The 15,047-nt window shown below is 49.9% G+C and overlaps 1 protein-coding gene across 1 annotated transcript in view; it reads left to right on the forward strand.

The window, feature by feature from the left end:
* LATS2 (large tumor suppressor kinase 2) overlaps positions 1 to 13,854 on the forward strand; it is a 59,792-nt gene extending 45,938 nt beyond the window's left edge. Inside the window, exons 2-7 of the mRNA XM_029936976.1 lie at positions 994 to 1,126; positions 2,272 to 3,668; positions 4,774 to 5,356; positions 6,630 to 6,812; positions 8,472 to 8,578; positions 11,552 to 13,854. Coding sequence (XP_029792836.1) covers positions 994 to 1,126; positions 2,272 to 3,668; positions 4,774 to 5,356; positions 6,630 to 6,812; positions 8,472 to 8,578; positions 11,552 to 12,046 — 2,898 coding nt within the window. The 3' untranslated portion in view covers positions 12,047 to 13,854. The remainder of the gene's footprint in view (positions 1 to 993; positions 1,127 to 2,271; positions 3,669 to 4,773; positions 5,357 to 6,629; positions 6,813 to 8,471; positions 8,579 to 11,551) is intronic.
* The last annotated feature ends 1,193 nt before the right edge of the window (positions 13,855 to 15,047 follow it).

Consider the following 15,047-nt stretch of genomic DNA (forward strand, 5'->3'; position numbering starts at 1 on the left):
ATATCCCTGTTGGAAAGCTTCCCACCGCCTTCACACGGGGGCAACTCCAGGGACCATGTGGCCCCAGCCCGTGGCCCCCTCTCAGAGGTCTCCCACGTTCCTGCTTGTCCCTCAGCCTGTTCTCCGCCCCCCAGGCCTCTGCTCTGGCTGTGCCTGCTGCCAGAAACTCTCTCTGCTGTGCTTTCATCCACCCAAACTCAGCTCAACCTTGGGAGCCAGCTGGGCCACCGATTCTTCCTCGAGCAGGCAGTCCCAGCGCCCGCCCTCCCGGCAGGAAGAGTCCATCTCCTCTGACCCCCTTCCCTCGTCCCGACCCTCGTCTGCTATGTCCCCCGTGGTGGGTCCAACCTGTCTCCTGGTATCTCACAGGCGGGCTTCCGGGGCTTTGTCCTCTGCTGGGCATTGCTCCATGGGCTCCTACAGGGCCTGTCTTCTCTCTCTCCCGCTAGAACAGGAGTCCGAGCACAAGTTGCCAACTACCACAGCCAGCCCTGGGCACTGCAAACAGTATCCCTTCAGCCAGCTCTTTATAAATGACTCCGGCAACCCTCCCCTCCCTCTGGGGGCAGGTTAGTCCCTCTCCCAGTTAGCCTGGGGGTGAGCTGGAGTTAAAGCCAGGGTCTGCTACTTCAACTACTCCTGTTAAACTGTTCTAGAGTCAGGTTTACCAACAAGGCAGAATTTATCAGTCCAGGCCAGAAGTTTTCTAAAGGAGAAGCAGAACTTCAGACGCTTCCAGGCCCACCATCAAAATTCCTGTGTGTTCGTCACAATGGCCCGCAGTTTCGTGTATATTAAGCATATGTCGTGAGGCCCCTGAGGACATGTGGCCGACTGTGCTCATCCTGAGATCTGTCTTCGGCCAGACCCGAGCAGGCGCAGACAGGCAAACGTCGCAACAGTCAGGACGCGGCAGGAGCGAGAACCCCAGTGGCTCTGCAGCCGTCCTGCATTTTTGCCTCTCAGTTTAGCATCTGTGTGCTTCCCTCCCAGGAGATGGCCGGCCGGGCTCTCAAGCAGACCGGTAGCCGGAGCATCGAGGCTGCCCTGGAGTACATCAGCAAGATGGGCTACCTGGACCCAAGGAACGAGCAGATTGTTCGAGTCATTAAGCAGACCTCCCCAGGTGAGCTCAGAGCCACAATGCTGGGGTTGGGGGGGAGGGGGTGGGGAGAAGGATTTGCAGGAACAGAGGTCCCTTGTGGCCCTGGTCAGCAGATTATCTCCGGGCACACTGCCCTGCTCTGATTCGGGGCTTAGAAGAGGGACCAGCAGGGGGCAGATCCTGACACTTCCTGGGTGCCCCCTGTCCCTGTGTGAAATAACCTGCGGGATTTCCTGCCGCCTGCTGATTCGGGGCTTAGAAGAGGGACCAGCAGGGGGCAGATCCTGACACTTCCTGGGTGCCCCCTGTCCCTGTGTGAAATAACCTGCGGGATTTCCTGCCGCCTGCTGCTGCGGACATGTTTTATGCTGTGGAGATGGAAAACTCAGTGGGTATTAGATGACCCAGCAGTGAGATCTAAGTGGGCTTTTTACTTTCTCTTGGGCCTGTGAGGGGGTCTTTGAAATGGAAGTTGTATTTCACTGATTTTAAAACACACCTTTTCTCCCACCATAGCCTCAGAGCAGGCTGGTAGGCACCTCCCTGGGCCGAGTGCCTTGGGCAGTGGTGCTGGGACAGCCCCCTTAGTGTCCCCTGGGAAGGGCCAGAAGCACCAGCACCTTATGCCATGCCTCACGGGCTGTCAGTGCATGTTCCTCCTAGAGGGTGGGAGAGATGAGAGAAGTCTGGAGACCCATGGGCCCTGGGTGCAAGAGGGATTCATGGTAGCAAAAGGAGCTTTCCTGATTCTGTGGCATATCTTGGATACAACCCACTTCATCTGTTGAGTGAGAAATTACATCTTCATTGTTAAGGGGACGCAAACTTGTTTTCTCACTGGTAGAAGGTTCTTAAACTGTTGTGTGCTGGGTGCGTCCTGGAGCACATCTCCCAAGGGAAATGCAGACCCACAGCTGTGATGATTGTGTATTTGTGACCATCTTCTTAGCCCAGGTTCTGCCGGGTATCCCTGCGAGGGGCCTCCGACCCAGGGAGTAGCCTGGGCTTGCCACCGCAGAGTTCAGCCTGTGTTGGAGGGCCTTGCAGGGGGCCCGAGTCATTGCAGAGCCTGCGCGGGGTTGTGGGGGGATGTCCACCCCAAGGACACTGCTAGTGCGAAAGAGGCAGCCCCCCGTAATCCAGTGTCCCCGTTCTTTCCACTGTAGGAAAGGGAATCGCACCGGCCCCCGGGCCGCGGAGGCCGAGCTTCGAAGGAACAGGCGACCCTTTCCCCGCCTACCACCAGATGGGCGGGGCGGCCTACGAGGGTGGCGGCCTGGAGGAGGTGCCACGTCAGTATGTGGACTTCCTCTTCGCGGGGAGCACCCACGGTGTACCGGGCTCCCATCAGCACCAGCCCAAAGCCTATGCAGCAAATGTGGAGTCGGCAGGTGTGAACTTTTCGGCGGCTGGGCCTGGGGGCCAGGCGCTCCCCCTGCAGGGCCCACACTACAGGCCGCACCTGCTGGTGCCTGGAGAGCCACTGGGCTACGGCATCCAGCGCAGCCCCTCCTTCCAGAACAAGGAGGCAGGGGCATACGTGAGCCTGGCTGCCCAGGGCACCGCCTCACAGCCGGGTGCCGTGCACGCGTTTCCGCCCGCTGGGGCCACGGCCGTGCTGTACGGGCCCCACCCGCACCACAAGCCGGCACACGTGGCAGGTGCCCGTGGCCCCGTGTTCGCCAGCGACAGTCCCCCGCAGGGTCTGCGGGCACCCTCCAGGAGCAGCCTCAACATGGACCTGTATGAGCTAAGCGGCGCCCCCGTCCAGCAGTGGCCGGCGTCCACGCTATCGCGCCGTGACTCGCTGCAGAAGCCGGGCCTGGAGGCGCCGGCCCGCCAGCACGTGGCCTTCCTACCCGAGGGCCCCGTCCCCAGCAGGACCAGCTCCTTCAACAGCCACCAGCAGCCAGCGGCCGTGCCTATCCGGGCCAGTGCTCCAGGCAAGGCAGAGCCGTCCCTGCCCTCCCCCAATACCATCACTGCCGTGACCGCCGCACACATCCTGCACCCGGTGAAGAGCGTGCGTGTGATGCGGCCCGAGCCACAGACCGCTGTGGGGCCCTCTCACCCGGCCTGGGTGCCGGCACCCGCGCCGGTTGTGGACGGTATGGACCCGAAGGAGGAGCACCCTCTGTCCCTGGGGGGTGCCGGCGCCTACCCGCTGGACGCAGAGTTCGGCGGCCCGGACCTGCGGTGCCCGCCCCCGCCCTACCCCCGGCACCTGCTGCCCCCGAGCAAGTCAGAGCCATACGACGTGGACAGCTTGTGTGTGGGCGTGGAGCAGGGCCTGCGGGGCGCGGCTGCAGAGCCCATGGATGGGGGCAGCAAGAGCCATAAGAGCGCCAAAGGGGAGAAGGTGGGTAAGGATAAAAAGCAGATCCAGACCTCCCCTGTTCCCGTTCGGAGAAACAGCAGGGATGAAGAGAAGAGGGAATCCCGTATCAAGAGCTACTCCCCATATGCATTTAAGTTCTTCATGGAGCAGCATGTGGAGAATGTCATCAAAACCTACCAGCAGAAGGTCAACCGGAGGCTGCAGCTGGAACAGGAAATGGCGAAGGTAATTTCTCCTTAGGTTCACCCGCTTGGCCCTGACGCTTTTCGGAATTGGTGGTGGCATTCACAGCAGAGTCTCTGTTTTGTTTCTGCTTTATGCACGTTTATTACAAACGATCGCATGGGGTGGTGGGTTGGGATTATGAGCTGAGTCAAAATCAAAAGTCAGACTCTCGGGGGCCTGGGTGGCTTAGTCAGTTAAGCATCCAACTTTGGCTCAGGTCATGATCTCACAGTTTGTGAGGTCAAGCCCCGCATCCAGCTCTGTGCTGACAGCTCAGAGCCTGGGGCCTTCTTCAGAGTCTGTGTCTCCCTCTCTCTTTGCCCCTCCCCCGCTCACACTCTGTCTCTCTCTCCTCAAAAAGTAGTAATACATTTAAAAAAATGAAAACTGAGCCACCCAGGTGCCCCATCCAGATTTAAATTAAATTAAATGATTTAAATTAAAATGTTACCGTAAATTTAAATCACACAAAGCCAGTGATTTCAAATTCTAAAACTCAAATCTGTGCTCTTACTTTCTGCTGTCCCATTTTCATTGACTTTTCTTTGTTCCCCTTTCCTTTGAGCTATTAAAATATTAGATTGCTCTTAGAGTTCCAGGAACTTCGAGGTCCCCTTTTCCAAAGGTTTTTTGTTTTTTTTCTAATGTTCTATTTTTGAGAGAGAGAGAGTGAGAGCGAGCATGAGTAGGGGAGGGTCAGAGAGAGAGGGAGACACAGAATCTGAAGACAGGCTCCAGGCTCTGAGTGAGCTGTCAGCAAAGAGCCCAAAGCAGAGCTTGAACCCATGAACCATGAGATCATGACCTGAACCAAAGTCAGACACTTAACCAGCTGAGCCACCCAGGCGCTCCTCCAAAGGTGTTTATTTATGGAGGTTTCCTTAGAGCCTACAGTCACCAGTTCTGTCTTCCCATTAGAGTCCAGATTTGTGTCTAGATGGAGAGCAAACCCAGTTGTTGTCTTGCCTCTAGTACAGTGGGCCCATCTGTGTTCTTATTTCTATAAATCAAGTCAGGACCCTCTCCGTTCTCAGATGTCTCCCGCCCTAGCTGTTATCCTACCTCGGGCTCCCTGACAGGACTTCCTTGTTTTCTGTCTCCACAGGCTGGACTCTGCGAAGCTGAACAGGAACAGATGAGGAAGATCCTCTACCAGAAGGAATCTAATTACAACAGGCTGAAGAGGGCCAAAATGGATAAGTCCATGTTTGTGAAAATCAAAACCCTGGGCATTGGCGCCTTTGGAGAAGTGTGCCTTGCCTGTAAGGTGGACACTCACGCCCTCTATGCCATGAAGACCCTGAGGAAGAAGGACGTCCTGAACCGGAACCAGGTGGCCCATGTCAAGGCTGAGAGGGACATCCTGGCTGAGGCTGACAATGAGTGGGTGGTTAAACTCTACTATTCCTTCCAAGACAAGGACAGCCTGTACTTTGTGATGGACTACATCCCAGGGGGGGACATGATGAGCCTGCTGATCCGGATGGAGGTCTTCCCCGAGCACCTGGCCAGGTTCTACATTGCAGAGCTGACTCTGGCCATTGAGAGCGTCCACAAGATGGGCTTCATCCACCGAGACATCAAGCCAGACAACATTTTGATCGATCTTGATGGTCACATCAAACTGACGGATTTTGGCCTCTGCACTGGGTTCAGGTGGACTCACAATTCGAAATACTACCAGAAAGGTATTGTGACATGCCACAATCACTTTCTATATCTAGACAGGACTCAACTCCCTAAGGCAGCGGTTTCCTATCCTGGTGGCTCCTGATTATCCGAAATTATCTATTTAATGTAATTTAGTGGGACATCCTTTTCTCCCTCTAAAGCAGTAGGATATGTGTAAAAAAAGTTTTTTTAATTTAATGAATTTAAGTTTTACTGTAGTATTTTTAGAACAGTAGTCTGGGGCATCATTGGAACATGGTTAGGAGACACTGCTCTGCCCTTATTAAATGATCCTTAAAAGTCTCACAACCTCTTAGGAGTCCTCTCTAGTAGCTAATATGAATTCATCTATAGGCATCAATAAGTCCAGGTACAGGTATAGATTAGGCATAGGTTAGGTGCCAGTGAACTCCATCTCCTGTAGGTCTGCTGCCCATTATCTTATTTATGGCTCAGTGTCTAGAAATAGTTATCTTAATGCCATGGCTCAGGCGTCTATTACTTTTTCTTAAGATTTTTTTTTTTTAAGTAACCTCTACACCCACAGTGGGGCTTGAACTCACAACCCCAAGATCAAGAGTGACGTACTGTGTTGACTGAGCCAGCCAGGGGCCCCTCCTGCTTTTATTTTTTAACTCAAAACTAATTCTATATATTTAATCCACTCCCATTGTCTGGCATTTAAGTCACTTTTGTGTATATTTTTTAAATCCTCTCATGCTTTTCCAAGGTCCTCCTGAAGTATGCCCTGTCTGGCAGGGGTAGACTTCTGAGACTGGCCTGAGTGCCACGCGTGGGGCCCCACCGTTGCCCAAGCCTCTCTTCGTTAGCACTCCACTGCTTACCCCCTCAGCGCCCAGCTCCTGTCATCCGTCCTTTTTTTTTTTTTTTTTTTTTTTTACTTTATTTACTTGTTTTTGAAAGAGAGAGAATCCCAAGCAGGCTTTGTGCTGTCAGCGCGGACCTCCAACACAGGGCTCAAAGCCACCAACCATGAGATCACGATCTGAGCTCAAGTCAAGAGTAGGATGCTTAACCAGCTGAGCCACCTGGGCGCCCCTCCTGTGTTGTTCCATCCCAGTGTTGTGTTCCCTCACGGCTTGAGTCTCAGACCCAGGAATCATAGGCCACCCAAACAGGGCAGCTGGGGAAGGTTCTTTCTCTTACTGTGCCAGATGCTGAACCGAGTCACCTTCCCCTCTGAAGCCATGGATTTCTTGCAGTGTTGAATAGTGGGAATTCACTTTGGTTTTATTCTCTTCTCTGACTGCCCTTGATTCGGGGTGAAAGGAAGCCACGTCAGGCAGGACAGCATGGAGCCCAGCGACCTCTGGGATGACGTGTCTAACTGTCGGTGTGGAGACAGGCTGAAGACACTGGAGCAGAGGGCCAGGAAGCAGCACCACAGGTGTCTGGCCCACTCGCTGGTCGGGACCCCCAACTACATCGCACCAGAAGTGCTCCTCCGCAAAGGTACGCGCTTCTGGCATGGCCTCGGCCCCCAGGAGTCTCTCTAGCTGCGGCTTTCTGTGACTCCAAATGTTCTCGCTATAGTTTTGTGCTCAGGGAAGGCTGAGAGTGAAGTGGCTTCCGTAACACACAGGCCTCTGGTGCTCGCACGTCTGTCCGTAGCTGCCCTTGCTTCAGAGTGACAGAGGAGGTACAGCGATGGGGCTGTGCTTTGGCCGGGAGGTGATAGCCTGGGTGCAGGGCCTGGGCTTTCCATCTAGACCCCAAGAGAAAGCTTCGGCCGAAGCAGCGGGGAGGTGACGGGGACACTGCTCAGTTGGCCTGAGCCACGTGCAGACTCCAGCTTTGCTTCTAGCTGGCCCGAGGTCCGCCTGCTCGTACTATGTTCTGCCGGTTATGAGGTATGTGCAACACAAATAGTGTTTTCTCCACTTCTCCCTGTTAGACCGGAAGTGCTGGAAGGGGAGATGGGGGGGACAGTGGTGAGCACAAAATTACAAGTGCTCAGTAAAAGCGGTCTTCTGTGTGGATGCTCTGTTCTGCCAGATACGACATTTGGTTGAGGACGAGAGCAGTCTCTCGGGGTCAGCTGCTCATAGCACGCTGCACGCGGCTCCTGATATCGGTGACCTGTCTTTTCACACGTGTGGTTTCAGGCCTTTGGGGCCTGTTCGAACCTGCGTTTGCTTTGTGAGCTGTGGGAAGCGGAGGCCATCACTGAACCTCTCGGTCACAGGTTTCACAAGGACTGCCTGGAGAGGTGGCTGTGATGATCGCTTCATTGCCCAGTAACGGTCCTTCCCGCCAATGGAGGGGGTGGTGGGCATCTCCCCATCCCCTCCATACTGCCCAGCACCCCATCCTGTGCCGGAGTCCAGGAATGAGGGGCTGGACTTCTCCCCTCCTTTCCCCTCCCCAGAAGGAGGGGCCAGACTTCCCCTCCCCTCATCTCCCTGCCCCCAGTGCCAGGCGGGGACGGGACGGAGGGAGAACAGATTTGGCAAATGCTGCCAGCAGGTCCTGAGGCCCAGTTCAGGTTAGCAGGGATTAGGTGACATCAAGACGGAGCACGGCTGGGACTGGGATGTAGAGCTCTGAAGGAAAAGTGAGAGAAAATCAAAGAAATATGAGCCTGGCCTGCGGCTGAGGTGCTGCCCCACGTCTTGGGAGCTCCATGAGGAAGGGCCTGGCTCCTGCAGTGCCTCGGGCTATGCCGTAGGGGACACTTGTTTCCTTTGCCAAAGGGCACTCTTTCTCCCCCTCTTCTCAGCGAGCCTCCCCAGGAAGCCTTCGGGACTGGCCGTAGCTGACCATTCACAGCATAGTGCTGTCCGTTTTTCAGTTAGTCCTATTTTACTTTGTGTCTTGGTGGGTCCTTAAAGACCCTTAAATCCCAGTTATAATGTTACCAACAATAACATTAATATTTTAAGATGAGAACGCCTATTACAAAAACACCCCGTGCTTATCACAGACTAGTGACAGGCACAAAATCAGTCTGCAGACAGCCCACCCCCTACAGGTGCTCTGAGCCGCAGAGCATGTGCACTGCGTGACCGTGCTCTCCCCCATGCTGGAAAATTTGTATCTGAGACTTTCCCAGACTTCTTCTCTGAGAAAGATACTGGGCTGTGTTGGAGCTGAGGGGCCTTTGTCTTGCAGGGTACACACAGCTCTGTGACTGGTGGAGTGTCGGCGTGATTCTCTTCGAGATGCTGGTGGGGCAGCCCCCCTTCCTGGCCCCGACTCCCACAGAAACCCAGCTGAAGGTAGGAGCCGAGCAGCCTGGCTTGGGGGGCCCCCTGCTTCCTGATGCGCCCTGGCGTGTCTGCTCAGCATGGACCTTCTACTCTGAGTCGTGTCAGAGTGTCCATTGTTTTGGTCCAAAGTCTGATTGTTGTTACCTTTGTAGAAATGTATGTTTTCGTAAGTAAAGCCACACAGACCTGTGTATATCCATTTTCTGTTGCCACGCGTGCCTACTGGGCAAATAACACCAAAAACTTTATGAACTGTGTTTAAGGAAATCAGTTGTTTGTTTGAGTGTCAAATCAATAGTTAGCTGTTTGCAGATTATCAACCACATGGTCAGGCCACCAGTACATATTTCTGATACTAATTTGGAATAAATAAGTCCTCTGTCCATCATTGAATACTGAATAGTTTTAGAATGATCGCCATTTAGAGGCATCTGGGGGGCTCAGTCAGTTAAACATCCAACTTTGGCTTGGGTCATGATCTCACGGTTCATGAGTTCAAGCCCCGTGTTAGGCTCTGTGCTATCCGTGCAGAGCCTGCGTCTGATCATCCGCCCCCGCCTCTTCCCTGCTCGGGCTCTCTCTCTCACTCTCTAAAGTAAATAGACATTTAAAAAAAAGGAATGAAAGCCATTTGTTATTTGTTCTCTGATATAAATGATTTGATTACTTAAAAAGGATTGAATTGAATTGAGAATCTGATGAAATCTTTGGAACCTCTGTTGTTCTTGTTTAGAGAAAGAGCGTGTGCGTGTGAGTAGGGGAGGGAGGCAGAGAGAGAAAAAGAATCTTAAGCAGGCTCCACACCCAGCACGGAGCCCAATGTGGGGCTCCATCTCATGACCGTGAGATGATGACCTAAACCAAAATCTAGAGTTGAACATTTAACTGACTGAGCCCCAGGTGCCCCTGGAACTTCTTTGAACAGTGCACATACCCACCAGCATACGTGTTTACTAACAATTCTATGAAGTGTTCAGATGTCCCAGAGTCCGTGTTAGACCCTAAATTAATGATCCCTTATTTAGAAAGACCCTAAATGAAGGCTTAGTTTTCACACTGGTAAAATTGGAATTTGATATTATCTGTATCCTAATTGAATTGCCAGACCATTCACTAATTTACTTATTTGCCTGCAGGATAACCCATTTTTTTCATTGTGATAAAATTTACCATTTTAACCATTCTCAATTTTACAGTTTAGTGACATTGAGTGCATTCACAGTGTTGCATGACTCTAACCACTACCTGGTTCCAGAACACTTTCATCCCCCGAACAGAAATTATACCCATGAAACAGTAACTCCCATTTCTCCCTTACCAGACTCTGTAACCTCCCTTCTGTTTTCTGTCTTGAGGAAGGTGCCTCATTCCGTGACTGGCTTGTTTCTCTTAGCATAAGGCCTTCGAAGTTCACCCACGCTATAGCATGTGTCACAATTTACTTTTTAAGGCTGAAGAATATTCTGTTTTATGTGTAAACCACATTCATCATCTGGTGATGGACCCTTGGGTTGTTTCTACCTTTTGGCTGATGCGAACAACATATACAGGTGTCTGTCCACTCTCATTTTTGCAGTTACATACCCAGAAGTGGGATGGCCAGAGCATACAGCCATTCTGGATTTACCAAACTGTTGGGTGCAGTGGCTATGCGTGATCTTACATGTCCCTCATCAGTGCACAAGATTCCAGTCTCTTCCATCTTCATCAGCACTTACTTTACTTTTTATTTTGTATAGTTGTCATCCTGTGGGTGTGAGTTGGTATCTTGTTGTGGCCTTAATTTATATTTTCCTGATGATTGGCAATTGAACCTCTCTTCACATGCTTATTGGACATCTGTATCTCTTCTCTGGAAAATGTCTAAGTCTTTTGCCCCTTTTAAATCAGGTTGTTTTTGTTGAATTATAGGAGTTCTTTTTTTTTTCTTTTTTACATTTATTTATTACTGAGAGACAGAGAGAAACAGAGCATGAGTGGGGGAGGGGCAGAGAGAGAAGGACACACAGAATCAGAAGCAGGCTCCAGGCTCTGAGCTGTCATCTGAGCCAAAGTTGGACGCTCAACCGACTGAGACACCCAGGAGCCCCAAGTAGGAGTTCTTTATAATTCTGGACATTAATCCCTGATTCGAGAAATGCTTTGCAAATATGTCCTCCCATTCTGAGAGTTACCTTTTCACTCTGTTGATAGTGTCCTTTAGTGCATAAAAGATTTAAATTTTGATGAAGTCCATTTTATGTATTTTTTTCTCTTGTTGCCTGTGCTTTTGGTGTCATCCAAGAAATCATTGCCATGGCCAATGTCATGAATATTTTCCCCTCTGTTTTCTTCTATGACTTTTACAGTTTTAGCTCTACTAAAACAATGACTCAGGTTCAAACCAGCCCTTCCACCCACACACTCACAGCCTCCATGTCTCACCCGGTGTCCCATCACCCCAGCCCGTAGCCCGTTAGTTTATCTAAGTATAAATAATAAAGTCCCTTAGGCTTTCTCTTCAAAGTAGCCACATTTCATAACAAATGTATTTACTGAACATCTCGATCGCTAGTCTGTGCAGTTGACCATGAACATGAGGCCAAGGCCATAGGGTCAGCATCTTTATTCTCATTCTCTGTAGGATTCCCTTTTTTTTTTTCAACTGAAACTCCAGTTGAACCTCTCTCATCCGTAAGTACTGAATGAGAAGCATGATGATTCTCCTAGAGGATCAGCCTCTTCATTTTTGTGGAAATCACAAAATTCTCTTGCTAAAATGTGTTACTGATGGAAGAAACTCAGTCCCTTTTGATCAGTATTTGGCTTCGTCCCCCCTGCCGCAAGCTGGGAGCCCCTCCTCCACAGCCCTGGCCTTTGATGGCTATTCTGCTCTGACTGTTGTCCCATCACAAAGGTACATCCCCTGCTGTCTCAGAACTGCCTTAGATTGGCCTTGAGATGTGCAGAGAAAGGAGAACTTAGGGTCTGTTGTCTCCGCAGGTGATAAACTGGGAGAACACGCTCCACATTCCGGCCCAAGTCAAGCTGAGCCCCGAAGCCCGGGACCTCATCACCAAACTCTGCTGCGCTGCTGACCAGCGGCTGGGGCGCAGCGGGGCCGATGACCTGAAGGCCCACCCATTCTTCGGGGCCATTGACTTCTCGAGCGACATCCGGAAGCAGCCGGCCCCCTACGTCCCCAAGATCAGCCACCCCATGGACACCTCCAATTTCGACCCCGTAGATGAAGAGAGCCCTTGGAGCGATGCCAGTGAAGATAGCACTAAGGCCTGGGACACGCTCACCTCTCCCAATAACAAGCACCCTGAGCACGCGTTCTACGAGTTCACTTTCCGAAGGTTCTTCGATGATAACGGCTATCCCTTTAGGTGCCCAAAGCCTCCAGGAGCAGATGCGCCCCAGGCCGCGGACTCCGACCTGGAGGACTCTGATGTGGTGGATCAGACTGAAGGCTGCCAGCCAGTGTACGTGTAGACAGTGACTCCACCTCCCTGACACCCTGCCCCTCGGAGGTCTGGGCTGCCCACAGCCAGGGTCAGCTCCGTTCAAGTTAGTCCGTTGATTATACTTCAGTGGAAGTTCTGGTCTTTGTCAAAACCCCCAAAAGAAACAAAAAAGTTTTTTACAAAAGGACTCAAGTCTAACAGATGGGGGTGTTATGTTATGTTATGAGGGGGTTGGGGGAGGGTTCAGCGTTGCTTTGAATTGGCTTTTGAGGGCCTTCACTGCATTAAAACAATATTTTTAAAAACTTAGTACAGTTTAGAAAGAGCACTTATTTTGTTTATAGCCATTTTCTTACTAAATTATAGGGATTAACTTTGACAAATCATGCTGCTGTTATTTTCTACATTTGTATTTTATCCATAGCACTTATCCACATCTAGGAAAAGACAGAAAAACTGAAGAACATGTGATAAGAAATCTCTGTGCAATAATGTGTTTTAAAAAAAAAGATAACACTGTTCTGATATTACTGATACCATTTTATTCACACAATGGTTTTTGTTTTATATTTTTTCCCACATTTAAAAATTGTGATATAATGTTAAAGCTGCTTTTTTTTTTTTTTGCTTTTTGCATATTATAGTATAATAGAAAGTGTGAGCAAGGTGATTACGTGGGTGTGATTTCAGATGTCTGGTGTGTGGAGAGTACTGCATGAGTAGGGTTTTTCTATTATAAAATTACCATATCTTGCCATTCACAGCAGGTTCTGTGAATTTGTTTTTCCTGAGTATCTTTAAATGAGATGTTCTAGACAGTGTGCTGATAACATGTCGTGTGGGTGACTTCTTTGCCACGTTTGTGTCCCTTACTGTTTGTTACAGAAATGCCGATGTGTAACTGAGAAGTGATTTATGTGTGTGTGTGTCTTGGGTATGATTGATTCTTTGAGGGGTAAACTTCAACATTTGTCATGTACTAAACTCATATACATCAAAAGGGATTAATTGAGCTATGCCAAACATTTTAAGTTGGTCAGGGGACTCTGTCCATTCGCTGGTCACTCTCACTGGCGTCACTGACCCGTGGGTCCCAGTGGCTACTGCCTACCGTCAGCAGACTGCCCACACCGGAAGGTTTCATGACATCATTCCTGCTGTGCTCTCAGCTGAGGTGTGGTTACCAGGATGAAATTGAGTTCTTCCACATTTTTTCTTTTTGGTGTGCTTTGAAGTATCAAACCTAACTGGGTTCTAAAAATACATTTTTCTAATCTTTGTGAAACAGCAAGGATTATTCAAAGTGATATTGGAATAAAAAAATAATTAAGCCATATATATTTTCTTAGAAGCGTAGATGTATATATAACTGCATAAACACAAAATATTCCTTATTTCAAATTAGTATGATTCCTATTTAAAGTGATTTATATATGAGTAAAAAGTTCAATTCTTTTTTGCTTTTTAAAAACCTGATGCATCATATTTTTCATAATATTTTTCCACATACTTCTTGAAGTTTTTAGCGTAACGTATCCATTATTTAGCGTATATCTAGGCAACAACACTTATAAGTTTATCAGTGTCTAAGCAAAACCAAAACTGTGTGCTGGTTTACATTTGTGTGAATGACCAATCCTGAAGCGTGCTGGGTTTGTGCTGGGACTGTCAGTATTTCCGCTGTTGCATAGGAACGCCCCGTGGTCTCCAGCGCTGACATCCTTTCGTGTGGTAGGTTCTGTCTCAGGAACTCAGTGTAACTATTATTTATTGATGTATCATTGCCTTTGAAAAGCTTTTACTGGCACAGTTTATTATTAAAAGTTTGAATCCAAACCCCTTGGTGTCACATTGGGCTGGAATTTGTGATTTCCTGCTCTCATCGGTGCGTCGCTTCCCAGTGATCCGTATGCCACCAGGGTCTCCAGCGGCCGCTGGAGCGCTGTCACGAGAAGGAAGGGACAGGCGCCTCCCCACACAGGGAGCTGGCTCAGGAGGTGAGGGTCTGAGGTGTGGCAAAAATGAGTTTTCAGTTTACACACAAAAAGTTGAGGTTGGGGTGTGGTTCTGTGACCCGGCCTCTCGTCCAGAAGATGGTGACAAAATACGCATTGTTAGGCTTGTCGAGCGGACTGAGCGGGATGTTAAATGTGCCTGGTGGGTGATAAAACAAACAGTGAGTAGGAGTCGGTGCCGCTGCATGAAGTGCTCAAATGGAGGGGTCAATATGAGGCCCCAGCATTAGGCTTAAAATGGTGGAATTCCAGAAAACGTAATAGTTTGTTTTCTCTGGGTTAATCTTTTGAACAGGTACAATCACATGATTTAAAAATAAAAACATGCAGGGGCGCCTGGGCGGCTCTGTCAGTTGAGCATCCGACTTTGGCTCAGGTCCTGATCTCACGTGAGTTCAGGCCCCGCGTGGGCTCTGTGCTGTTGGCACAGAGCCTGCTTTGGATCCTCTGTCCCCTTCTTTCTGCCCTTCCCCCACTTGTACACGTGCTCTGTCTCTCTCTCTCAAAAATTAATAAACATTAAAAAGGGAAAGAAAAATCAGAATGTGTAAAAAGGATATACAATAAAATGCCTCTGACTCCTTATCCCAGCCACTCAGTTCACCTCTCACAGTTCATCGTGTGTCCTTAGTGTCCCTAGAGGAATGACACCTAATGCATGCACGTGTATCTTGCCCTGTCCATGCAAATGGGAGAATATTATGCATACTTCTCCACATCTGTTTTCTTCACTTGGCCGTCTGAGCCAGCTCATGCAGGAGCGTGTATTGCTGAATTTATTATACTGCATGGTATTTCTCCTCACAAGTGTATATTCTAATCAAGCCAGTCCCATCAATGGACATTTCAGTTTCTGATCTCTTCATGATAAATGATGCCAGAATTAGTAACCTCAATAGCCATGTGCATGTGCCAGGACATCCGTCGATAGATCTCTAGGGACGGAATTGCTAGGTCAACAGTCAAGTGGATTTGCGACATGTATTGCCCAGCTGCCCTGTGGAGAGCTCGGGA

The sequence above is a fragment of the Suricata suricatta genome, chromosome 4 (assembly GCF_006229205.1).
Source record: "Suricata suricatta isolate VVHF042 chromosome 4, meerkat_22Aug2017_6uvM2_HiC, whole genome shotgun sequence".
Classification (NCBI taxonomy): Eukaryota; Metazoa; Chordata; class Mammalia; order Carnivora; family Herpestidae; genus Suricata; species Suricata suricatta.